The sequence below is a fragment of the Bombyx mandarina genome, chromosome 04 (genome assembly GCF_030267445.1).
Source record: "Bombyx mandarina strain Sakado chromosome 04, ASM3026744v2".
NCBI classification, from domain to species: domain Eukaryota; kingdom Metazoa; phylum Arthropoda; class Insecta; order Lepidoptera; family Bombycidae; genus Bombyx; species Bombyx mandarina.
The window spans coordinates 6,473,803-6,501,686 of NC_143211.1; the positions used below are offsets into that span (position 1 = coordinate 6,473,803).

Below are 27,884 nucleotides of genomic sequence, written 5' to 3' on the forward strand. Positions count from 1 at the left end.
TTGACTGAGTTGACAGATTAAAAATGTAGATGCTGTTAGCAATTTTTTTAAAGGGATTTTACGACCTGGTAACTGAGACCTTTAAGTCATGTCTTATTTTAATGTATATTTACATTTTTATGAAAAATGATATTATGGAGTGAAATGAAATGAAGATGATTAAATTGAGACATTAATCAACTGAGATGAAATGAAATGAGATGATATGAGATGAAATATATCTCAGTAAAATGGTGGTCATTTACTAAGATTTTTTCAGTGGACTTTTTGGAGGATCCCGAGAAGTTACGTCCAGCGGCTTTGTTACATTTTCCCACATTTGTGCACTTTCACAGATAACAGTTAATAAACCACCATTATTACACATTTAAACCCGAAGAAACACTAAATAGACAAAATAGAACAAATCACACAACTTCACTTCTCGCGTTCCCGCCAAAAAATCTGCTGTTAGCAAATAGCACATTTTTACATAGATTATATACTTCATATTTGAGCATTTATACGCTATACATAAAATTCTTTATTACTGCCAACTTCTCCTATGTAATAGAAAGATATACTGCAAATATTTATGTCTGCACGGTGCTTACCTAGAATAATTCTTCACTGGTGGTAGGACCTATTGTGAGTCCGCACGGGTAGGTACCACCGCCCTGCCTATTTCTGCCGTGAAGCAGTAATGCGTTTCGCTTTGAAGGGTGGGGTAGCCGTTGTAACTATACTGAGACCTTAGAACTTATATCTCAAGGTGGGTGGCGCATTTACGTTGTAGATGTCTATGGGCTCCAGTAACCACTTAACACCAGGTGGGCTGTGAGCTCGTCCACCCATCTAAGCAATAAAAAAAAAAAAAAAGAATAGCATGATACCCTCTTTCCATAGGTGTTGTAACAGGCTATTAATTCACCCGAAAATGGGCAGTAGAATTATTTGAGTAATGTGCCATGCAATTGCTTAACGGCATTTACTTGTGTTAGGGCATATTTCTGGAAGCCTGTAGGATATTAATTTTTAACAGAGCTTATGTTAAATGTGTTATTTATTTAATTAATCGAGATCTAACTTCGACTAGTAGCAGTAGATAGCGTACCTGCTGGTGTCAAACGATGGGTACTAATCCTTACTTCAAAATATAGGACACAAGATTACAATTGAGACTTCAGCTTCATGTCTCAAAGTACGTGGTTCACGTTATAATATCTTTGAGTTCCGGTACGATAACCACTTAAACACCAAGCGCGCCGTATGTTTATCAACTAATGTAAAGGAGTAAAATAATAATAATAGTTGTGGTTCCCTTATAAAAATTTCGCCAAAAGTCTCAGGCCTCTAAAGGACCCGTCATTTCGGATCCTCCCGACCCGCTAACGGTGCTTTCAGGTACTCAAGTACCGGTCATCGTTCTCGTCGAACCCGTCGCTTGCGACGAAGGGATCGACGAGTAAATTAACCCACAGACACAGCCCACGGAGTTTCTGGCTGGATCTTCTCAGTAGGTCGCGTTTCCGATCCGGTGGTAGATTCTGCGAAGCACGGCTCTTGTTAGAGTCCGTGTTAGCAACGTCGTCAGGTTTGAGCACCGTGAGCTCACCTCCTAGTTAAGGTTACACTGAAATAGCCCCTCAAGGCTATCAGATTAGCTAGGTAAAAAAAAGAAGAAAAATCGGACCCGCCGCCGGCACCGCTTGTCGCTCTGACTGTGTCAGCATATCAAACAGCTTCTTTTGTCTTAGTAATAAAGGTGATATTTAGTAACTTTCGTCGAGATGTATGTTGTAGAAATTTGAAGAAGTTTTTGGAGTCTTCTTTTTATATAGAAACATGAATGCATTCTTTCGCACTCATTGCTTGAAATAAGGTGAGCGAATTGGCTATTGTCAATCTCGTTCTGGCGCGTTTGTTTAACTAAATTAACGGCATATCGTTACTTTTGTTGTATAAAATTAGGACTTATATATTGAACAATTGAAATGAATTTAGTTCAGAAAGGCAGTTTGAGCCTTTCGTAGAATAATGATGCTACTCTATAGGGACTTTAATTCTGAAGCTTGTACATACCAAGTATTTTTAATAAATATGTCTATTTATGTCTATGAAAATTCTAATTATGTCTATGTCTTGAAAGGAAGGATTACTGGTAGCCTGGAAGCCTTTTCAGTTTCAGTAGGATAGGTGGACGAATAAAAGGCTCAGCCAGGAGGAATGAGATTTGCTAACAGTTGCCCGAACCCCTCCGGAAGTAACTTAACATCTCAAGGGCAGCTGCTTCGTGAATAAAGGGTCCAAATGTTCTTTTGAACTTTTATATATGCAAGCTTATTTTGAAAGGTTTCGAGTTTCAGACTTCTGTCAAATATCTTGTTATATGGTGGCTACTCGCTACACAAAGTTCGCTTCGAACTCTTATCTCGATTTATGTTGTAATGTCTAAGGTAAAAAAAATTTAAGATCAGGGTTGGTGATGAGCTAGTCGGTCAACAACTATTATATTTAATCTCAGGATGCCGCGGTGATGTGATATCGCTGTGTTCTTGGACTACCATAGTCTTGTCTAAGAAACTATAGTGATAATAAGGCTACAAATGACGCAGATTTGTAATCACCATTGTCAAATCAATGGTGCACAAGATCTGCTTGTGATTTTTTTGGACCAGTAGGTACATGTAGGTACTTGAATGACTACTTGTATAACAGCTTTTTGATCTATAAATATTACGTAGGTATATCTTATATATTCTTCCATTCTTAAAAAAAATCTGGAGCACAGTTGCTTATAATTTAAAAGCATTTTATTATTTTAGTATTTTAATTTTTAGAATAAATGATTTTTAGATTGATTATATATTTAGGAAAATTAAATATAATAACCGAACAATCAAATGGTCGACGGCCGGTCAGGTATCCTAACTACCGTTGGAAAGACCAGGCGAGGGACGACCTGCTGAAGCTTCAAGCTATCCAATGTAGGAAACAACGCAGGACCGCAAGGAATGGTATCTCTTGGTATCGACATACCACTAGAATCTATATTCTAAAATGACGATCACGGTTTTCTTTTATTACCCTTGTAGGTAGACGAGCACACGGCCCACCAGATGGTGAGTGGTTACCGTCTCTCATGGACGTCATTAATGCGAGGGGCAGAGCCAAGCCACTGCCTACCGTTGAACGTTGAAGCTAGATGATCTTTTATGATGACTATGCTCGTGTTTTATCAAAATTGATTGGTACTATTACTACGTTAGTATTGCCGTGATGTAATCTTAACTAATGCTCCAACTAATTGCCTTCTTACAATTCCTAATTGTATTAAGACATGTTGTAACATCAGTTACTGTTTAATTGTAATTCGCTCTAAGCCCAAGGCAGGTATTTCGTAGTAATAGCACTGAGCTTCGATAGCCATTTAATAATATACAGTGACACGTTTAAAATAAGGACTTTTGCCTTTGCATTTTTAGAGTGTCATGTCATTCTCAATATTTATTTTATAATAGGCATTAATTTTTATTATTGTTTTCGAAGTTAACAAGCACGCGCTTAGATAATTCTATTGAGGAAATTTCATTTCAAATCCGGATGGCACGTAGCAAAAATAATATCTGGATGAGTTCCATTGGAGTTGGAGTTTAGCGGTAGGCAGCGGCTTGGCTCTGCTCCTGGCATTGCTGAAGTCCATGGGCGACGGTAATCACTCGCCATCAGGTGGGCCGTATGCTCGACTGTCTACAAGGGCAATAAAAAAAAATTCGGCGTTGTTGCAAGCGCCATGCTCACGGGTGTTCAAACGATTCCTCAGAGCACTCCCCTTGGAACATACCCTAAAAAGGCAGAGTGCTTACTTCAGAGTTTGATGACCTTAAGGAATCGTTTAACATCTATTGGGCCGTATCTTTCTGGTATCGTGACAGAGCACGATGAATCACGAGCTTTACTAAAAAAATATATTGCTTAAATGGGTGGACGAGCTCACGGCCTACCTGATGTTAAGTGATTACCGGAGCCCATAGATGTGTAACAACGCTAATGCCGCCACCTACCTTGAACCGTGAGTTCTAAGGTCTCAGTTTTTAAAGTACAACGGCAGCCTTACTCTTCAAACCGAAATGCATTACTGCTTCACGACAGAAATAGGCAGGGTGGTGGTACCTAGCCTAGACGGTCACCAGTAACTAATCAGTACAACAGGCAACCATTTATTTATTGCATACATATACATGCATGAACGAGGTCACGGCTCTGCTCTTTGGTAAATACTGTAGCCCACGGACTACACAATGTAAATATCGCCACCCACACGAGACATGTGTCGATACTATCAAATGATTTCTATCCGATGTTAATATATTTGAAATATGTTTTATTCTTGCGAAACCCAATTCATATTTACCCAACACTATCTTTCAGCCTTCAACTTACTTCAAAAGGACCAATATACAACAAATAAAAAGACACATTACATAGTCAGTTGTTTATTATCTATACTGTACTCAAAATTGATCCGAAGATCACATCACATAGTAATTTCATAAATAATAATTACAATGTCATGTATTTTTTTTTTCTCAATCTGTGGTTGTTCGTGAATAAAAAAACCTTCACAATATTATTATTCATAATTTGTTCACTGGACCGGTTTACATTTAAGTAGACAGTAGGTACATACACTACACTTTACGATACCGTCATTAAAGTACTCAAACAACTTACAATGTATTTGATGAGAGATATTATATAATAGTAAATTATTATTGTGTTGCAGTTCATTATTATTTTTTTTTGTCAATATATTTACAGTTTTACATTTTTTTTTTGTGATTTACAAATAAATTCTTGAATATTAAATTAGGTCATCATTATTCCATTTGGATTTATAATAACAGTACTTTATAGTTAAAAATATCACAAAAATGAAATATATTATGTGTAAGACACACGCAACATTAAAAATACAACAAAAGAAAAATATAAAATCCACTAGAAACCTTGGGCCAGACAGTCCCTTCTAAACAAGGAAGGATACTTTCGATGTTCATCTTTTCATAACGGCAATTTCATACCATAATTATTATTATCACACTAATTAATTAATTATAAAAGTAATCGATTGTCTTACAATAAATGCGTCAGATCATAAAATTTTGATTGTAAAATTATAGGCAACAAATAATATTCAAAGAAACGATAAATTTCAACAAAAAAAAAAATATAAAAAAAAAAATATTTATGCCAACTTATACATAGAGCCATAGTGCCGTATTGATAAAAGCGAACTGTTCACCTTAGCCACTAGCACGGGACTGATACAACAACAACCAACCAACCAACCAACATAAACAAACGCTACTCACGAGTTTGACTCCGCATCCGATATTCACCTTTTATCGATATGGCATTCCACTTACGTTTACGACAATAAATATACATAACACGCTTACACATTAGTCACTTCTTTAATTCCGACGCTAGGAATTATTTCATAATATATACCTAAAAATATAATCACGGCACAAGTATCCCTCCGACTAAATTACTAACGTAGTGTCACTTTATCAGGATTTAGAATCAAATATGTATTATGTATCTTAAATATTTCATTATTAATATATCATTATCAAAATATCCACTAAATGGGAGGAATAAATCAAATTATTAATATTTTATTTCTAACATTAATCGCATGACTGATCAACAAAAGGATATGGACTAGGAATAATATTAGGCATTAGGCTTCCATGCCCTCGGAGTGCGTGCGCGGTACGAATCGGACGCGACCGACGATTTCCCATCACTTGCACTCGGCGACGGGCCGTTAGGGACCGAAGCCGAGCCAGTGCGCGCACTCCGCCTCTCTCTATCCGCATACCACCTCTAACGTACGTACCACCAGATAAATTTCATCAAAACCTTAATACTGTTTATGTCGAAAATAATAACACAGCTATTTATTATACGCAACGAGTCGACACCGGACCCGATTATCGTCGGTAACGATTTGTGCATATCGATATTATAGATGCAGATTATTGATTTTTATTTATTTATTTTAGAAACAAAACGATTCTCTAGCAAAATCTATCCGGAATAAAAGCCGACTTTCTACATACTAAAATAGCTTGGAAGTTTGCCTTATTCGTTTTTCAATATTGTCCGATAACTTCTTTCATTGTATTACGAATTCATGTTTACTATATATCACTCTACGAGTGTGACGCTAAGTGCGAACGGAACGCGAGGCGGCGGGCGCGGCGTGCGTCACAGCCGTCACGACCGGACGACGCCGTGACGCACTGTACAGTAACGGCACGAGATCGTGGGATATACAATAGTTATGGAATACAGGCCGACGGCGTTCGGTACTGTACAGCGTGGCGCGCGCGAGCCGACCTCGTCGCTTGTGACTTGTGCTCCGGCGTCGAACCTCTCCGCGCCGGAGGAGAGAAGCGGCTACTCTATTGGTGTTCCGTTACTGATTCACTTAAATTCTAAACTAGTGTAAACTTGTCCTCTAGAAAAACGTAATTATATAACATACGTAAAAAAAATGTAAAGTAAATCTCACAAAAAAAATGCTCTTACAGGGACTGGGGTGATTTAGGCATCAGACACTGACCGAGGAGTCGAGAGCCGTCCGTCTGGTCGTCTCCTGTCATCACCGGCCACACGCGTCACTTATACACAACAAAGTACCCGGGCGACCAGGTCCCGGCTATTACAGGAACTCATATCGTTTCTTAAAAAAAATTATACATTAGTCATAAAATATTTGAAACCTCACTAACTACTGCTCGACGATTTCGACAAATTAATTCCATACGGCTCCGGCTTCCCGAAATCTATTCATATCACAATCGCATGACCGTGCCTGAGAATCATATCCCGCTACTTATGTACACACTCTTTCCCGAAGACTTATGCTCATCCTGGGCGGGAGCGAGCCGCGGTCGCCGCAGCGTCCGCGACTCGGCCGCCCCTTTCTACACTAACCGATTTTCACTAAAATATCACCACCTCTGCCGCGGAAGCGACAGTAACATCCGGCCGAACCTGCCCTTCCTGAGTGTGCCAGAGGCGCGATCGATATGGATTACGCAGGGCGCGGGCGACGATGTCAAAGGACGAGGATTGAGGTGAGGGGGGTTGGGGGTTATAGAGGTGGAGGGCGAAGGATGAGGGTGCAGGGTCGTGGGTGGAGGGTTAAGGGGGACGCAGAGCCGGTGGCAATTGAACGGGGATGTGGTAGTAGCGGCAGGCGGCGCGGCGGCACGTGCCGGCGGCGGCATCGCGACACACCACCACGCGGCACCCCACCACCTGCAGCCCGCACCCTGCAACGTGCACACAACACACTTACTCTCCGACTTAAGCTAGGTTCACATCACTGTGGCGGGCTGCGTCGCGACTCTTCTCCATCTTATTGTTGTGTTGCGTTGTACTTGCACTAAGATGTCTGTGGTACTAGTTTATATACGTAGCAGCCGCGAAATTTAACTAGTTGAGTCACAGTGGTACGGCAATATTAAATATTATATTGATATAACATTAAATGCACGCACCGATCGGATAATCATTCATTCGTTGGAAAGGAAACGAGTAAGATTCTATAATCTGCTATAATATCACAACAATTCTGCGGGATACATAAAAAAAATCACACAGCTGAGACACACATTTAACTTATTCGAAATACGCGTCACACAGCGCAACACAACAACAGATACCAATTAAAGTGCCCGTTCAGTAACGTGAGCCCAGCTTTACACAGCACAGCACACATCGCTAATCTATTACCCAATTTGTCGCATCTCATGAACCTCAACTATGCATTTAGATGAATGAAAAATAAATAAATAAATTAATAGGACACGAAAATCGAGATAAACGAGTCATACACAATTCTTATACGCATCGAGTTCGATCAATACTATTAATGAATAGATAAATCAATGTTCAAACTATATTAGAACATTACTGTGTGTTGCCTACACGAAAGTACACGTACCGTAAGGTTGCAGACTACATTTGACAACTACAATTATGAAAATACAGGAAAGAGAAAAATACAGAATAGAAGAGACATCAAATCGAAACTAATTCGATTGATCTACAATCACAACAATATATTGAGAAACAACACTAAAAACATCTAAGTATATTCGTATTAGTGAAATCTAAATCTATGTTACAACATCAAATCATGCATACAGGTATTGGATAAGGATAGTACGGTTAAATAATTTTATAATTTATTGACCGCAAACGGTCGTATTATAAATATATTATATATTTTTTTTTAATTTCGTTTTAATCGTTTCATGCTTTCGATTTGTTCATAAACAGCCAATCGTTTCGACATAAATCGCGTTGTACGAAGAATGTTGTTAGCTCACCTTCGCGAATATGAACGAATCTGCAGGTAGGTCTTGAACATCCTTGCCGATTAAAATCTTGGCACACCGGGAGGGTGTCCAGTAACTGAAAACATACGGAGCATTTATTAGTATTTATTGTCATCATTCGGTACTTAACCATTAAACCGCGACTACACGTGTTTCCACAATGAAATCTGTTATTAATAACCCAAATGTATGAGTATGTATGTAACACAAAATACAGTAATGCGACTGAGTATTAATTATATATTTTATATATTCATCGCCTTATTCTGAAAACAATAAGCTTAGTACGCATTATCATAATTTTAAAATAAATTTTACAAAAACCAAATTTCATTATCATTGTGGAACACGATGTATAACGTCGCGTACTAACTAAATACTACTTCACAAACAGTCGTAAAAAAATATTTTTTTATATTCAATTTCTGCATAATGTACGAGACCTTTTCAATGAAGAACAGGGACGACGGTTCGTGAACTGTATGTTAATAGTGTTAATACTAGTTCTATTTCATCACTTTATAGACATTCATACATCGGACATTAAATATTATCCTCATTGCACAGCCATCTGAAAAACGACGCTCTCATAGTTTTTGTAATATCAAAGAGCATAATTTGAGACTAATGTATTTATATTATATTATTCAAGTGACAGCCCTGTATTATTCTTATTAAAGCGATCGTTTTAGTATCGGAGACGCGACGGCGATGGATGCGCGTGTGGCTTCTCGCTACGGACAGTCAACACAAACGGGACACACGGAATGCGGAACATTACAATGAAAAAAAAATATACGTATTTATTTATATATATATATATCTCGTTGCTGCTTTCATATTACAATAACTTTACACGATTCGTTGCACAATATGATTGGAACTTCCAAGCATTCTTTATGGAACGTGCGCACCGTAATGTGTGTCACCTTTATATTGTACAATTCTCATTTGGAAACATCCGATGATCGAACGATCGAAATATACACGTGTCGTTTTTGGTTTTGGGAGAGATCGGCAGTTGTTCTCGTGAACGTGTTTCCGTAACCGTCAGAGAGTTGTGTTAAATAACGCTGCACTATGCACATAGTAGGTATGAATATAATATCTAAATGGCATGCAGAACGCTTGAAGTAATCATTATTGCGCAGCCAATCTTATCGAAGCGTGACTATATTTTACATAAAAAAAAAGCTCAAAGCATGATGCTAGACAACTTTTACCAGGGCGGAGGGCGTTCTATAGGTTTGCAGCGTCCAAAGTGTACCCATAAATACCAACTGTTGCTATAAAGAAAGCTTTAAAGGCTGTGTGGGGGACGCTTCTGCGCCGCTGTTACATCTCCCGATGCTCTCAGTGTAGGACAGGGACGGTCATGCTCATCGACGGGAACGCGCAATGTAAAATACACATATTACATTTATACCTTTAGCTTACATGACAGTTCTGGACGTGACATGTTAGTGGTAGTACAAACTGCAACATAATGACAATTAGAGTGCTGTTACCGTACGGAAAAAACAAAACGGAACCGATCAAGTATATACGTCTACGTGGGTATTATAAGTAAGCGTCAGAAGTAGGCTTCAACAAGTCGTAAGCGAAGAACGGGGCCGCTCCGGCGAAGCACTTTAAGCAAAAGACAATTCGAAGTGTATATTGGTTAATTCAACTCTCCCACTGAACACACACCTAACAATATCATTAACAGGTTTATATTTTTGGTAATTTTAGGAACATTTCATTTTTATTAGACGGTAACGATATCACTTCGAGTTCTCTGGACTCCACCACGGTCATTTCAACTACCAACTACGCATAAAATAATAATTCTCCTTTAAAATTATTATAAAAAGCGTTACAATGAGTGGAAACAACAACCCCCTTATTAGCAGTTGATAGTTGACATTGGCAGAAGGTGAATCTCAAAACCGTTAACAAGTTGACGTCACAAGCGAACACTAAACAAAATAATTCTTGGAGGTTCTTTAAAATGAAAAATTCACACGTATTTTCTTTTCAAGTCAACTTATTAACAGATGGTAAAGGCTTCGTAATAGATATATATATATATACACACATAAATATATATATCTATATATTTTTTTAATTATTAATTAATATACCTTTACTGAAACAGCCGCTCGATTAGAATTAGATTGTTAAAAGCTCATTACCAAAACAGCGTTTATAGATCGGTCGTATTAATGTGTAATTTTTTTTGTTGATTTCATGCAAACATAAGCGGCGCGTTTCAATATAGGCGGACAAACAGGAAATCACTTAAAATCAGGATATTATAGTAAGCTGATTGAATCTTACCAGGTGTAAGCAAGGCAATACTGTAGAGTGACTTCTTCCACATTTGAAAGCAATTATGTTTCACTATACGAAAAAGGAAAAAAAAAGAACAAAACAACTAAAAATCACCAAGTTGTAGCATCAACTGTTCCATTGTAATCACAATATTTCGATACAGTTATAGCCCAATGACTAAAATGATATGAATGATGGTGTCATGGTGGCAGGTGAAACGTCTCTGAGGTGACGCGCTCCGACCAATCGAGTTAGGCCGCGGATTGGCCACTGCAAAGTATACACATCCGCCCACATCGATTCACACGGTTTTCACTTTCATCTCGATTTCAGAATGCGAACGTATTTGCCACTCGTTGCGGGTAAAGGAAGAATGTGCTTTAAATACGTGTCAAATTCAATTAGATTATTAGTTTCTCCTTTCCTTACGATGCGTGTCTTCAGGTTAAATAACAAAGTCAATTACCGAAGCGTACCTTGACCCGAGGCAGTGAAGGTGGCGGCAGATGGAATAGCCTCTAGTCGTGATCATTCCGTCCGGACACAGCTCGTTAATGACAAGCGCTCGGTCTACTTACTAAGCACAAAAGCGTTGTGAAATTAAACTTACCGTCTATAGAAGCAGTATAATAAGCACGCTCGAATTTATCTTATATATCGCTCGTGAGGTTCTCTAAGCGTTTCAAAAACAACAACATAATGATGATAAATGTTTATTAAATATTATGTCACATTAGGCCAACCGTATCTATCTACTGTATTTACGAATGAGTTACATGACAAGTCAGTAACGCAAAGAATGATCTGAGCTTAGAAATAAGAACAAGCGTTGGTTATATAGTAGCGCGGCAAGAGGTGGTATGTTGCATAGCGTAATGGTTAGAGCAAGACGAGGGAGCACTGTCGCAGCTCAGGCGTTCAGGATGTGATGCTACATGCGAACGATTCGTTGTACGTCGACCGGCGACTCTTGTCTAGTTCGCGCATATCACCGTCCTAGTTCACAGTTCATTCCGTTTCTCAGACATCACATCGGAGTCAGCGTCAGTCGCGCGATAGTTCATTTATTTAAATAAATCTTAGAACTGTGAACAAGCGATGGCGTTGTCAAGGTGTAGAGGAAGGTGAGACGCAAGCGGGGGAGGGGCGGGGAGACACGCGGCACACGTTACCTGTCCGCGCTCGTCCGTATACACCACATATGGCGCGTTGGGAGGCGTACAGCCTGTCCGATCCGACACATAAAGCAACAATACATTTGTTATGCGGACGACAGCCGAAGCGATCATTCGGAAGGCATGTAACAGAAAGCGTTTAAAGTGAAATAAACAAGTGCCACTGAAAGAAAAGAGAGAACGGCGCTCGCCGCTCTCTCTATGCACTACTGATGAAACACTCTGGCACACGCAGCACACACGAGGAGCACTAGAATAATGAGAGTAATACCTGAAGAGCCAAACGTACAGGGGTGGTGGATTCTATTCCATGCGAAAATTAGAAGGCGGCTGTGTTAGGTGCGGGCTTGCCGCCGCAAGCCGGTAACCACTAGGTAGGTACGGGATCGACACATCGGCCAAAGCGCACCCGTGCGGAGCTCCTCCGGGAGCAAGCGTGTACGTAGCGGGATCCACGGACCAAGCGCTCAACTCTCAGCACGACCCTACTCACGGTAAACGACGATCGACAAGAGGTAATAAAAAAACGTACAGTCATGCATCTCAAGCGTTATTATTACCGGGATACGAGAGTAGATACGAGAAATATACACGCACAGAATATCGACCTAAGTCGTAAGTGAGCGAATACACAATAATATAGATACAGCATAAAACTACAGAGACATCCGCGAGGGCACGGGCCGCTCGCTTCGTCCTCACAATAATACAATACAAATGTGACAACACCCCTAGCGCTAACCGCCCCGACAGGCCGGGGCGGGCCACTCGGTGGCACACGTGTGAGTCTCTACGCGGAGACCCCGCGCTCGCGCCCCGCCGGCCGCGCACCTCTCTACGTGGTCTTCATCTTTTTGTAAGGATTAACGGCAGCCGCCGCCGCCGCTGCAGCGGCCGCTGCTGAAGGCGGGGCCGGGGGCGGCATCGCGTACATGTACGGCTGCTGATAGAACGCAGGCATCTGCATGGGCGGCCCGGGCCATCCCGGACGGACCATCAGCGGGGCGCGCATCAACGCCGGCATTGAAGCGCGTGCCTTCAGCGCCTGTTGCGTGTACGCGGCCGCCGCCTGAGCCATGGCCGAATGTTGAGCGGCAAAAGCGAGTGCCGCCATGTAGTTCTTCTGAGCGACCTCTTTGGCAACGGCGGCCGGGTCCGTTCCGTCCGGGTGTACAGAACCAGCAGTAGCTTGCGCCGCCGAGGGAGAGGGCGGCTGCGGCGGCGGCTGAGCGGGCGCGGGCGCGGGAGCGGGCTGCGGAGCGGGAGTGTGCGCGGGCGGGAGTGCAGACGCGGACGCAGGCGCCGAGGGAGGCGCGGCGGCCGCGACCGGCGGGGCGGACGTGGCGGGCGCGGGGTACTCACATGACACGGGCACGAACGGCTGCTGGAGCTGCATCAGTTGCTGGTAGGTTGTCGCCGGCTGATACACTGGTACACCAGCTTTGTCGGCAGCCGGTCGCTTGTACGGCACCACGCCGGGGAAGGCCTGTAAAGACAATTAGAAACCATTATTCTTAGATCAAAACTCAGTCTAGACCGCAGTCGATAGGTACAAACTAGGATACTTACAAAGTTATCATAATAGAAGGAACCGACGCTCTTCATGTCCATCTGAAACGAGAAACAAACAGGTGAGCGGAGATCGTCGGATACACGTCGGTTATGTGGGTCAGAAAGCGCGGTACGGAGCGAGCGGCGGGGGCGGCCGTTCGCCCCGTCCCGCGTTTTCGCCCTTGGAGGGAGGAGGAGGCGCGAGATAGGAGCGTGCGGGCAGGAGCGGGAGCGGAGGTAAAGCGTGCGAAGCTGGAGGTTGTACCGGTGGCGGCTCGAACTCGGTTGGCGCCGCCCGTTTCTTGCCCGGCTCTGAAGTTGCGCTCGTTGCCGGCGACTGCCCTGCTGCTGCCGTCTACGTGAAGCGAAGCGTCGCAGGACGGGACGGAAACAGTAACGATGTAGTAGATGCACAGAATACACCTAAAGCTCGGTACGAGGTGATATTATGCGATAGATAAAATAAAATAAAAAGTAAAGCGTGAGTGCGACGGAAGCGTGACGCGAGCCGGCGCGAACTGAACAAAATAAGCCCGGCGAGCTAAGCGGCGTCGCGGCGAGCGAAACCAAGCGGAAGAATGGAAGCGAGCGCGAACGAGCGAGGCGAGAGCGTGCAGCCTGGTGGCGTACCGCGCCGCGCGCCTGCGCCTTAAGGTGCGCCTGCAGGTGCAGGGGAGGGTGGAAATAGCGGCAGGGGTCTCGGACGCAGCGGCCCTTGACGGCGTCCATGCACACCGTGACACAGCCGTCATCGTGCGCGATGACTGTCGGCGGCGGGTGCGCGAAGCGACACTCGGTCTCGGCACGCTTGCACGCGCCGCGCTGGAACTCCCGGCACACCTGCACCACCACACACCAGCCATGTCTGCCCCCCGCTCTCTAATTGCCCTTTGCCTAGTCCCTACCCCTACCTATTTAGGTTATCGACTACAACGCGCTCGCGATCTCAAACTATTAGTTATTACTAGCGAATGAATTAAATACGGCAATATTCACAAAAACTACTATAACATTATAAATATTTTTAAGTACTAGTCTCGACCGAACGCCGCTTTTCACTAGTGGAAAAGACATTTTGTACAGTATTATTTCGTTTAATTTTTAATTCTACAAACCGATTTACGCATCCGTCGCATCTATCTATATGATTATTCTAAATTTATTTTTAATAACGTAATTTTTTTCAATTATTTTAGAACATTCTTAGTACTACTTAAATATATATTTTTTGAAATTAATTTAGGAATTCCGAACGAATGTAAGACTTTAATCAGAATCGTCATGATCGACTACCTGCCGACATTTCAGGTCCATCACCATAAGGATTAAGCGAGTGCTGCTCGCAAAGCGCACACGCGATCGCACCTAACAAGTGCGACCGCATTCCATTGACACACGGGACGGGCATAGGGCTCAGGGGCCGATTTTGCTTCGGGGACCGACAATGACTTGTCATATGTATTCGAAAACAATTTTAATAATTTTCCCGACCAAATATCTGCCCATACGTGGCTAAAATGTCGGTCCCCGGCGAAAGTGGCAACAACATAAAGCATATTTTGCTATTTAGTGAGACTACGAGTGTGGGGATATTTTAAGGAAAACATTGTTACCTCGAGACGATCGGTACGAGGCAATTTCTGTTGCAGCACGGGTTGCTGCATGACACCGAGTGGCGAGGCGGCGGCGGCTGCCGGATCGTGACCCAACATTGCGGGCACCAGCTGAGGTGCATAGTACTGTGCGTACGTCGATCCCACGCCCGGCACCCCCGACAAATAAGGTGACGTCGCCTGCACACATCCACACTGCTCTAAATTCTTTTGTTGCTTCTTGTGCAGACAATTCTCAATGATAATTTATTAACAATTAGCTTATTTTTCAGCATTTATAGCATTCAGAATTGATTTCATCTGCAAAATATTATTATAATCGAAAAATAAGAAAATTTGGCAAAGCCGTGAAAATTTGGTGTTTCATAATTCAGCTCCATTGGAAATTAAATAAACGCTTACGTAAGTACCTTTAGCCAAACAAAGCATCCACATGCATAATTAGAAACTAATCGAATTAGGTATTAAATAAGCGTACGGTCTGTCCAATCAAGCTATTCACCGACCACCAGCATGGATTAGGATACAAAGATAGGACACGTTCATAAAACGGACACAATTTCAAGGATTTATTAATGTACTGATTCGTCTGTTAACTAAAGGACCGGGGGATTATAGGAGGCCGGTGATGGTGCGACGCGATCGGCGATGGCAGCATTACCTGCGGGGCGAGCAGGGCGAGACTGATCGGATCCAGCGTGGTGAGATGACCAGCGGCCGCGCCCGCGCCGCTCATGCCGCCCACCTCGACACAAAACCACACAAACACGCTACTCATCGTGCGAGGGTCTGCCCGCGCTTGCGCCCTTTCATCCTCGACGTGTCTTATAGCAAACATTAAGTTACAACATTCTCTTTATTATTACTATTATTATTCCGCGCCTATTTATGTTAAAGGTTATCGGGCCTGAATTTATGTTGAAACGTCGAGGAGTCAAGGGTCACTATATTAGCGACAGTGTGAACGGTGAAAGTGGAGGAGATGTTTCGGTGATTAATCTGCATACCGCTTATCCCAAATTCAAACATTGTGAGTATATTTAGAGTAATAGTCATGCGACTTTAGGAAAAAGTACATGCGTAAGCAGTATAGAGCGATCGGCCATATGGCGAGATTTAAGTTGTGCCACTATTATTAAATTAGTTTCTATAATCACAACATATCATTGTCGTTTCAATGCCACTTCTGAATCGAAGCAAGTTCTGTAACCGAAGTTGATGTTTCGTTGACATTACTATGAGGTCTCGTTGTTGGAAATGCGTCGTAAAAGTCGTTTAAAACATGATGTGTTACACGGTTACATTAGTATACTAAAAGGACCTACTTACATAAACGAATTCAAAGCTACCTACGCACTATAAGGCACAACTTAAACTTTGATACTTCATAATTCTACGTGTTCATAATTATATAAAAAAGTAGTTAGCGAGTACACCGAAAGCTGCGTGTTGCGTGCAAAGAACGCCTACTATTTCGAGGACCGATCGCTCAAAGCATTGAATACTTGAAGGATAGGATAAATTACTCACCACGGCGGGCACCTGACCGGGCAACACTTGCCCGGGTGTCAGACCCATTTGCTGCATTAGTGCGTTCTTCAGGGCTAGATGATTCCTGCCGTTGATCAACAGCTGATCCTTCAGGTGTTGTGGCGGATGGAAGTATTTGCAGGGTGGCTTCTCGCGGTTACACCGTCCCTGGAATAACGTTCATAGAAAATTTAAATCCATGTTTCTTACGAGCTCTTTTTTTACATTCTACAAAACAATTATTTAAATATGATAACCTTGAAAATGTTGCGCTAAAATGACATACAAGACTTAATATGAATTGACGATAATGACATGTAATATTATTAGATTATTAATCGAAAATCTGTTGACCGCTTGTAGTTGAAAAGGTTTTGATACGATATTTCAGTTTGTCTATTATCATTAAAATATATTCCTATTTAAAACAATACAATATTTAAACAAATTCGACGACCAAAACGTAAAAATTCGAAAATATACGAGGTAAATTAAAATTCATAATACATAAATAGACGCATTTAATGTACTGTTTTTATTTACTTAATATGGATAAAATCTTGTGAATCCTAGAACACATCTCTATGTAGACTGTCATAAAAAAAACATTATTTTCCGATAACTATCTGCCTGGAAGAAATCGTCGCAAAAGATAAACACTGTGTACATTATTTTACAGGGCGTTTAACCTCCGAGCAAATTTGCTCTAATTTTCAACATTAATGACGAACAAGATAGTCGTTTTATGAATAGATATCCAGTAAATCCGCGTATAATTAAATTGTATTCGAACAATCTAACATAAGACTACACAATAATCCGAATTTCTTAACATTTCAGCATAGCGTGAGTGAGCGTTTTATAAAGGACTAACGGCCCGCTCCGGCTCCGCTCGGGTATTTAACAAAAAATTCAACGATGTTTGACGTTGTTTTATTTTTAAAAATAAAATAACGCTTATTGCGGCATAACTATAATAGTTAGACATATGCTGCCGCGACACTTTTTGTAAATAATAATGTGTTTTACAAAGTCGTAGTACATTATTTTATTCTATCATCAATAGTTTTCGCAAGGCACGCGATGTAAAGAATATTTTAGGTAAATTTTTTTACACCTCGGGATTACATTATTGGAGTTTTAGTAAGGATCCTTAATTTTTTTCAAAAAAGATTATAGCCCATGTCACTCGGGAATAGTGTAGCTTCCAAACAGCGTAAGAATTTTTCAAATCGGTTTAGTAGTTTCGAAGCCTGTTCAATACAAACAAACAAACAAATCTTTCCTCTTTATAATATTAGCATAGAAAAGAAAGTGAAAAGCGTTTATCGCAGTAACAAAAAAAAAAGACGTACACAAACAAACCCGGTTTGAATATTCAACACTGAGCTGGGGACTCGGCTACTGATAATGTCCGCGAACGGGGTCGGAGTGATTTACTGAGTAACTTTTGTACAGTACGATGTTATCAAAGTACCTCTACCTCTCTCTACATAAACATTACGTCGGCAAAAAGTTGGAAGACGCATTGGATCGAATCGCACAGAAATCACATGCAGATGTGTGTGTGTGTGTGTACAAAATTTTCTCAGTTATTAAACTGTGACGATGCTTCCTACAATAAACTCGAAGCAGCCGACTGTATTTAGATTAACTTGTTACTGGCAGACATAATGTTAGTCGGTCGGTCCTCTGGCTGTTCAAACTCGGAATAAACTTATTATATCCTGTTAGTCGGTGCCGTTTGCATTAGCCGAGTTTCAATTCAAAGCGATCCGTTTATGAATTTCGAATGGAGGCATCGTTTTTAACTGTTACCATTATATTTTTAACGTGTCGTATCTTACTCAGGCTTATTAATTAAAAGCCATCTCTTAATTTTAGAAATAATACTGATTGAATTTTTATTATTATTATTTTTTTATTGCCCTTGCAGGCAGACGAGCATACGGCCCACCTGATGGTGAATGGTTACCGTCGCCCATGGACTTCAGCAATGCCAGGGGCAGAGCCAAGCCGCTGCGTACCAAAAGAAAATAAATAAAAAAACATTAAAGCTACAAATGTGAATTTTTTAATGATTTTTTTATTGTTTAGATGGGTAGACGGACTCATGCCTCGTTTGGTGTTAAGTGGTTACCGGAGCCAGTAGACATACACAATTTAAATGCCACCAGTCACCTAAAGACATGAGTTTTTTTTTTTTTTTTTATGATTGAAAGTTTACTGGTGGCTCGAAGGCCTTTCCAGTTTCACCAGGACAGGTGGGCGAGCAAAGGCTCAGCCAAGAGGGGCGAGATTTGCTAACAACTGCCCGAGCGCCTCCGAAGGAGACCTAACAACTCAAGAGCAATTGTTTCGCGAATGAATCTACTACCAGATCGGAATCGCGACCCGCTGAGAAGATCCGGCGAGAAACTCAGCGGGCTGATGCATGGGTTAGGTTGCACGTCGACCTCTTTGTCGAGTTCGACGAGTACGGTTACCGGGGTCCTTAAGCCTGCTCCTAGTATCAGAGCTGAAGGCATCTAATGCAAAGGTTATTGGATCTGATGGATCAGTAAGGACGTGTTTAAGACATGAGTTCTAAGGTCTCCGTTTTTACAGTACCACAGCTGCCCCACTACCATACAAGCCGACACGCATTACTGCTTCATAGCAGGAATAGGTACCAACCGGTGGTACTTACCCGTGCGGACTCACAAGACGTTCTACCACCTATTGTTTCTTATGCCTCCTGCAGCGATGGGTTAAGTAGCTACACTGTTTTGTAATTATATTATCTGTGCTATTCTCATATTTGTAGGCGTACTGTTCTGGACAAAATGTATTTGATATTGTGATATTTTAACCGTGAAATTTATGATCAAAGCCTCAATAGCGTTAGAATCCATTCTGTCCTTTCGAGCTGTTTAATTTGATAGGCCACTAAAACCATCACTACGAGTAAAAAAGTGACATCTCAAAAATATGCCGCAAAGCCTCAAAAACTGTGTATTTCTTTAGTAACAAACAATCTTGAATAACAAAAATAAAAGTTACGTATTAAACAAAATAAAACTTTCAATATCCTCTGTTTGTTCGGGTTACGTAACGATCGAGACGAGTCCAACTCGGGGCAATAACCGCCCAAAACTAATAACATTTTTGTGTGATAGCAGGGAAGCAAACCGAACACCGAACCACCCTCGACGTTTCTCTTATACCAACAACGTACACTTGCACAATGCAATAAAAGATAACCGAAACATCAAGAAGAAATTCATTACTTTCCATTCTTTTAGTGTCATCTATATATTAATAGGTGAAGCAAAACTTTGTATCCCTTTTTACGAAAATTGCGCGGACGGAGGAGTATGAAATTTTTCACACTTATAGAGAATATAGAGAAGAAATGCACAATGCTAATATTTTTTTTAAATAATGCATAAATGATACATGAAATCAATCAAGAAAACATTACACACACTACACACCATGTATTTGACGCACACAAGCATGCATACTATTTATTGTCAAACTGAGAATAGATTAAATATTGTTTGTCTTTATTAATATTTTTTATAGTGTAGCCTTGACGAAATTTGTGGCTATAGAAGTATAAAATACAATCATAATAGTGTACAAACTTACAATTCCAATTAATTATATCGAATTTTGACTACTGCGGGACCTCTAGTTTCATAAATTTCTGACCGAGTCATTTGAAATAACAAAAATGGAAATCCGTAACTTGGCACCTATACTAAAAAGAACTGCACTTAAGCGACATCAATGAACTGAGACGCTCATATCTCGTTACCGTGAGAGCATTAAAGCGCCAAGTGCACTCTGCAATTGTAACGTGTATAACGAACGGGGCCCTGGTTCAGAGTATACTGGCGCGTGCCGACAACCTCGTCGCTCTTGCCAAAATCAAATAAAACACTAGTCTAGTACCTATAAAAAGCAATTAATTTTAATTGAGATACCTTTTTCTGAAACGATTCTGATTTCCACCTGATGGTCGTCCGGAAGAGATTGGTCTTCGCCATAAGACCGCCCATTGTCTTTTGTATTTAATGATTTGCATTGGATTTTTTTTGCCTTGAGAGGCTATTTCAGCGTAACCTTAACTAGTAGGTGAGGTCACGGGGCTTATACCGGAGTGATACTAACACTGACCCTAGCAAGAGCAGTGCTTCGCAGAATCTACCACCGGATCGGAAACGCGACCCACTAAGAAGATCCGGCGAGAAACTCAGTGGGCTGTGTCTAATTCGCTCGTCGAGCCCTTCGTCGCAAGCGACGGGTTCGACGAGGATGGTTACCGGTGCTTGTGGTACCTAAAAGCACCGTTAATGGATCGGGAGGATCCTTAATGACGTGTAAATTGGCATTATTGTATACCATAAGCATACACACCCTACTCTACTAATTTTCGGAACTCCAAACATCTCTATAAGTATTTTATTCCCAAGTGTACCTATTTCTTATTAAACATTATGTATGCGGCAGACGCTATTAATCAAACGATGTCCTGTAACTAAACAAACAAATAAGTAGAGTCGTTTGCGAAGAACGCACAATATGCGAGCCACGTGGTCGTTAACCGATTAGAACGTTCGATCAGATTGATGGATTGGCGGCACGCTGTCGTCGGAGCGCGGTCAACCGTACGCGCACGCCGCGCCTATACTTTCATCTATTCCACTATTGGCCGAACACGTGCCTCGACCAATTGACACGAGGAAAACAATGAGATAACGAGCCGATGAATGACACGACCCCGCGCGATCTGACCCGGAGTCCACTTGTACGCGTGAATATGGCTGCCAGAAATATTTGGGGGCAGACGGGAATAGAACCGACCGGTATACTGTGCCAACAACCAGATGCGTTAGAGATAGACAGTGGAACACCTACGACACGTGGATCCTCGAGTCTATAAATAAATTTCAATTTCATTCTCAGAAGCGAATCATAAGCTTTTTAAAGTAATAATAACCACTGAGGAGATGTTAATTTTAATCGAACTTATTTATATTGTTATTTTATAATAGACCTTTGATTAAAATAAACAAGGCGGTAGGTTAATATTACAAGCGTAGGTATGTAAAGGGACAAAAAATAAAGCAATAAATATAAAAAAAGATATCCTCGAATAAGGTCGAATGTCCCGATGGAGTTGATTATTAAAGGGTTCTTCCAGGATCGAAATACAAAATCGTAGGTAACACGATCACAATGTAAGATCCGGCCCCGGATGCCGCAATATTTTTTTTTGGTGTAAGTTAAAACGGAGGAAAGGTGGAAATCTAATTTGCAAAATTTTGTGGTCGGGAAAGGAATTAGGTAGGCAAGCAAAGTCAATTCCGAAAGTAAGTAGAATTTGAATTTAAAATGATTTATAGAGGCGCTAGGGAGTGGCTAATGAGGCGTCATGCGAGAGGGGCGCGATTACGCCTCGCAGGTGCGTATTTTTTACACAGCGGCCTCTTGACGGCCGACTATGGCGTTCGATACGCCGTAACTAACATGTTGATGACGTAATGTTGAACACGCCTACAATCCAATAAACACATCACTACTACAATATTATGTAAGAATAGAAACTAAATATTTGAGGTATAAAGATTTTCGAATGGCAGAGAATAATACTACAGTAAGTCCACGTTAAGTGGTTAAATAATATCTATATAAAAAAATGGTTTGCGAGATTTTCCCCCGTAACAGCACAAGTGGCCGGTGGAGAACAAGGGCCGTTTAGTTCTTGTTTGTTACGAAATTAAAATGAACGAGTTTGCTTGCCCACTTATGTTACTAGCTTTTGTTTCTCGACTAAACACGGGAATGTCGGGTTCTTAGTAAAACAAATTTAGTTAATTTTGTAAGTGTCGTTTGTAAATGACGTGAGTACCGAAGCTGGACTGGGACGATGGGGTGAGGGATTAATGCAACGAAAATGGGCGCCGGCTCTCAAGGTGTTTCATTAAATTGCGCGAGACGCCTTCGTCGGCTCTTGCCTCCTACTCTCATTATGAACTGCAAACCATTCGCTTTAAGAACGGCCATGCTACTTTGTAATGACCTTAATTAACCACGCTGCTTTTAGGACCGCGTAAATTACCTACTTCACTAATGTGAATAAAAATACCTCCCTTGTATATATAATTTTACGCAACCTGTAAAGTTACCCGCCTGCTATAATTATCAGCTATCGCTTTTGTTAAGAGAACAACAACAGTAGCATCATGATTTCTCGTTCCGAATAGTGTTCTTTCCAAACTAATATGAAGCAAAGCGCTGTCACTTTTCCACAAAAGAACGAAACAACAAAACACCTACTTGACCAAGACGTTGCGGCTTTGTGTGATAATTGCTGGCATCTCAAAGAAACTAACAACTTTCACGGAGATCGTGTTGCAAAAACGAATGTCAGTATTATAACGTCAGTTTCACATCAAAGATTATGATGATGAGAGGTTTCGAATACGTAATAAGAAATAAACTAGAATTATGTAATATATTTATTTTTATTACGGCCACTCAATACTCGAGTATCCCACTAGCGTTCATTAGAGGTAAAAAATACACCAGAAACCGTATACAGGATGGGCAACTAAGAATTACAAGATAAATAGTAAGAAAAAATATTTTACTAACAAAAAAGTAATAACCTATTATATATTATGTCGAAGAAGCCACAATTATTAACACCATCGTCACACATCGTAGGGGCGAACAGAGTGAGCCAAGAGAAACATTGAACACACCAATCACGTTTGCTCTCCCAGAACAATCCAGAAATCTACTCTTGACGTTAGCAAACGAAAACGAGCGACAGTTTCCAGGGCGGACGCACGGCTCTTCAAGAAGGCTAGTTGATAAGTGTGATAGCGTCTACGCGCCTCCATCGGCTATGCTCTGTCGTAGTACGAAGTTAACCGAGTTCCGATGATACCGCAGTCGTGCTGCCATCTTTTTTTTTTATTGCCTTTGTAGGCAGACGAGCATACGGCCCACCTGATGGTCCCTGGACTTCAGCAATGCCAGGGGCAGAGCCAAGCCGCTGCCTACAATCTCTCTCGTAGAATCGTGTTGCGTTTCGTTTAGCTACCAAACTAATGACCGTCTCCGACATATAGATTTCCTTGATACTTTTTCATCCACATATTGCATGCGTAAAATCATGAAATGTGAATTATGATCCATTAAAGATCACTTTATTAAGTATGTCTAAACTTTTTTTCTGTGTGCCTTTGAAACACTATATATCCTATTTGTGATAAGTTTTGTAGAGTTACCATTATCCACACCCTGTATAAAGTCAGACACGGACGTGGTTAGGTCACCTAACCAGTTTACTCGTGCTGCTTGGGTAATAAGTCTATTAGCAATCAACTACCAGGCCGTAGTTATCAAGGCGTAGTCGAATTCAAATGCGATATCGCTAACTAGATTATTAACATCATATACGCATTTGTTTGTATGTACGTGATACGTGTTAATTTTCCGTCTCGTTTAGAATTTATTTTAGATAGAGAATTCACAAATGACTACGGCATTAAGTACAGATGAAACTTGTAAACTTTTAAGCGTAGTGATCAATGTTCACATTACGTCGATGATGCGTAGCGTTAACTTCATACATCAGGCCAGTGGCGCAGAACGTCCCGGGATCGGCCCGTTTAACGTGACGCAACGTGAAGTCATTCAGTATTTTCAGAGGCCGGAAAAATCGGGTCGTGTAAAAACTAATTCAGTATACACACAGTTCAGATAAAAAACAGATTTAACTCGAATCAGTTTTGACTTTCAGTAACGTTTGCTTTATTTTGCATAAAATGAATGATGTATTTTAAAAGAAAATGATTTTTCAATGATGTATTTTCGATTCATCACTAATACCAGGCATCGAAATGAGAATTTACTCAAACATTGAGAAAGTGTATTATCGAGATTGTGCATTGATTAATTTTGCAAAGTTGTGGTTTCAATAAACAAAGAGGTGAACATAAAGGCGATAACTACGATCGGGACTAACTACAAAATAAAGAGCTTTTAGTACGAACGATAAGGGAAGTTTAAGAGTTTTCGGGCGGGGGTCGCACCGATAAATTGGGCGGCACTTAATTATGATCTCGGGCGGCATCTTGCAGGCGGCTAATATCCCGGACTCGTTTAATGCTCGAACTTGTAGCCTCAGCTCCGGCGGGCGTGATAAATCTCCATCTGTGCCCCGTGCGGTCCGACCCCTATCTACCTCTCATACTGTTGTGCATCAAGTCGTATTAAGGAAACAGATTTTTTTTTATTGCCCTTGTAGGCAGACGAGCACATGGCTCACCTGAAGGTGAGTGGTTACCGTCGCCCATGGACTTCAGCAATGCCAGGGGCAGAGCCAAGCCGCTGCCTACCGCAACTAACCGTACCCAAAGAAACGCTTACCGCATTAATCTGATTCATAAGGCTTGCAAACGTTTTTCATTTTAAGTACACATATGAGCTTTAATCCCAACGAGTAGTAAGTAGCCTTCGTATTTCATACAAGCTTTAAAAGTCCGCAACCGGTAAACATAACGTAAATCTGTTTTCTAAAAATACCGAGCAGTTATTAACCACTTTGATTTATGGAAGAAAGAAAAGTTTGTTGGTTTTTACGAATGTAACGATGTCGATATTATTAGGGTAGTACGAAAGTACATTAGGTAGAGTGGCGCACTGTTATTGCATCGTGTTACGTTAATGTCGCGTAAGTTGATGCGAAGCGACAACGTGGGGGTGCAGGGCGCAGTCGGCGCCACATTATCTAGGTATAATTAAAGCGGGCAAGACGACGGCGAGACGTTACGCCGTCCCTAACGACTTTTATGGCGTATGTAACATTGCCGGCACATAAAATAAATGTGCCGCCTCCAGCGCTTCGATATAGCACACAGTATTCACAGATTAATCGCCAGAATGTTTGCTCTCACGCCATACGACTGCCGTTACTCAGCTCATACGGCTACATAATGAGGTAAATATTGGAATGTGTTTTCCTTTTTTGAATACATCGCTTAAGTGTTCCGCATGTTAATATTGTATTTACGTTAAACGATACTTTGGGGGAAAAAGCTTTTAAAATATGTTTTCGTTGATGCCTATAATAATTACGTATTTTTATCACTTTTCATTTAAATCTATTTATGCGTTAGTTTAAAATTTTAAAAACATATCAAATCATGTGCTCAGTGCCTTATTGAGTTAAAATTTCAGAAAGAATACTGTATTTGGTTTAAAAATAAATAAATAAACACGCTTTGATCGCAATTGGCCCAGAAATGATCTAGTTTTTATCCTGGTGATACTGATCCACATATTAAATAGGAAAAAAAATATAGATACAGGTCGAACTAATAAAAGCGTATTAAAATAATGACGAATTGACTTTCATATTGCTTTTCCTGAAGGTAAGCCGTTGAACTTCGTCTCCACGTTCTGTTCCTACATTTGAATCTTATATAGTCTACTTTAGCTTTATAGGCGACTGGTGCTTTCTTAGATGTTCAGAAAAGGCTGAGTGCACTTTTATTGGGTATGAAATACCACTGTAATTGCCACTCGGCGCCGAGCCTGTGACTGACGACTCTTGTACGTGCTAATTGTGCTATCTCATCAAAGGAACATGTCTCAGAGATTATTTTCATGCTACATTCATTGATAAACGATTTATGATTTAATTAAATTAACATTAGGTTTTTTTCTTTTTTTGCTTACATGGGTAGACGAGCTCAAAGCCCACCTGGTGTTATTGAAGCCCATAGACATCTACAATGTAAATATGCCACCCACCTTGAGATATGTTCTAAGGCCTTAGTATAGTTACAACGGTTGCCCCACCCTTCAACCGAAACGCATTACTGCTTCACGGCAGAAATCGGCAGGGTGGTGGAACCTACCCGTGCGGACTCACAAGAAGAACAAAAAATTGAACTATAAATATGTGAACATTAAATGTGCTACAATACTAACAATTTGTCTATTAGGTGTATTATTGCGCGCTGTACATGTATTCATGTGCATTTTATATTAAGAATCATGAGCCTATGGTATAAGAAGCTTTACATAAAAGGGGAAGTATTCAAAACAATAACCGCTTTTCATATCTCAATCCCCGAACAGCCATAATCTTGACAAATGACGGTCTTTCGAGTATAGTCGGCACACAGCGAGACGCATTGACAAAACCCCAAATAAACTGACGCGGACACATAAATAAGCATATTCGATGTTTTATTGAGTGGAGGAAATATGTAGGAAATAGTTTCCTGGGTCATTACGCGAGACATCAATCAAAAGGCTGGGTCACGTTGCGCGGACTCGGAAAACGTGCGAGTGGACTACAGTAGGTGTATTGGGGTCGATTTCCTATTACAACTTGCTTCGGTTGCTTGTTTCTGAGTGGAGCGAGGTTCGCGTGGTCGTAAACGACAATAAATAGTGAAGGGGCCTCAGGCTACGGCACGCAGTTGAACACACGATATCTGCATTGTGGGGCGGCGTCGTGGCGCCGTCGGGTCTGGAGTCGCGGCGGCGTCGCATACATCAGCACGCGAAAACTACGCTAGCGTCGCGGTTTGCTCCATGTTTTCACCCCTATAGACGTAATATTACCAGTAGACTAATACCATCTTGTTCTAAAAACGGATCATTTAATAGCCTCAGATATCTTAGGCTAGTTTCCCGTTTGCAGGTTCGCTCGTGTACACTATACAATTTGTATTGCGTGGACGGAGACCGGTTCTCAACAGTGGAATGAAATTGAATTAGATTTTTGTTTTGAACTTGTCTTAAGAAATATTTATTAAGTTTCGGGATAGCCGTCGTAGATCATGCAAATTTTATTTTTAAAATTGTTAGTTTTTTTTTCTGTAACTTTATATTTACTATAAAATTGTGGTATATGTTAATTATAACAATTTAATAATATTATGTAGTCCATCCTAAACGATTTTATACAGAGTATTATATAAATAGTATATCGTATAATATATAATTGTATTTCATAATTTAATATAATATCATAGTTTAATAGTTTAGCATTTACGATTTTAATTGAAATTAAATTTTCAAATAAAGTTCTTACTATACTTATATTTTTAGTTCAGATCTAGTGGTTCACAATTTTGCAACGTAACCAAAAAGACCGCACGCGCCAAGACGACATGTACAACTTTCGTATAACAATAATATAGTTTTAACGTTGCATATTCGCAAATAGCTAACTGTTTTAAACACAAAGCGCTCGATTGATGTGGAACAGTGAAGCTAAA

General features: G+C 40.9%; 1 protein-coding gene across 34 annotated transcripts in view; it reads right to left on the reverse strand.

The window, feature by feature from the left end:
* Window positions 1-4,459: 4,459 nt before the first annotated feature.
* mbl (splicing regulator muscleblind) overlaps window positions 4,460-27,884 on the reverse strand; it is a 285,812-nt gene continuing 262,387 nt past the window's right edge. For 6 of the 34 annotated variants that reach the window (XM_089740227.1, XM_089740226.1, XM_089740225.1 and 3 more), the window contains 6 exons: window positions 16,588-16,755; window positions 15,719-15,802; window positions 15,058-15,252; window positions 14,075-14,284; window positions 13,463-13,504; window positions 12,427-13,379 (listed from right to left, as the gene is read on the reverse strand). In XM_089740227.1, coding sequence (XP_089596353.1) covers window positions 12,729-13,379; window positions 13,463-13,504; window positions 14,075-14,284; window positions 15,058-15,252; window positions 15,719-15,802; window positions 16,588-16,755 — 1,350 coding nt within the window. In that variant the 3' untranslated portion in view covers window positions 12,427-12,728. Of the gene's footprint in view, window positions 7,332-8,393; window positions 8,479-11,890; window positions 11,944-12,426; window positions 13,380-13,462; window positions 13,505-13,709; window positions 13,800-14,074; window positions 14,285-15,057; window positions 15,253-15,718; window positions 15,803-16,587; window positions 16,756-27,884 lie in introns of those variants that run through there. The other 28 variants (XR_016325761.1, XR_016325760.1, XR_016325758.1 and 25 more) reach the window with 22 other exon arrangements.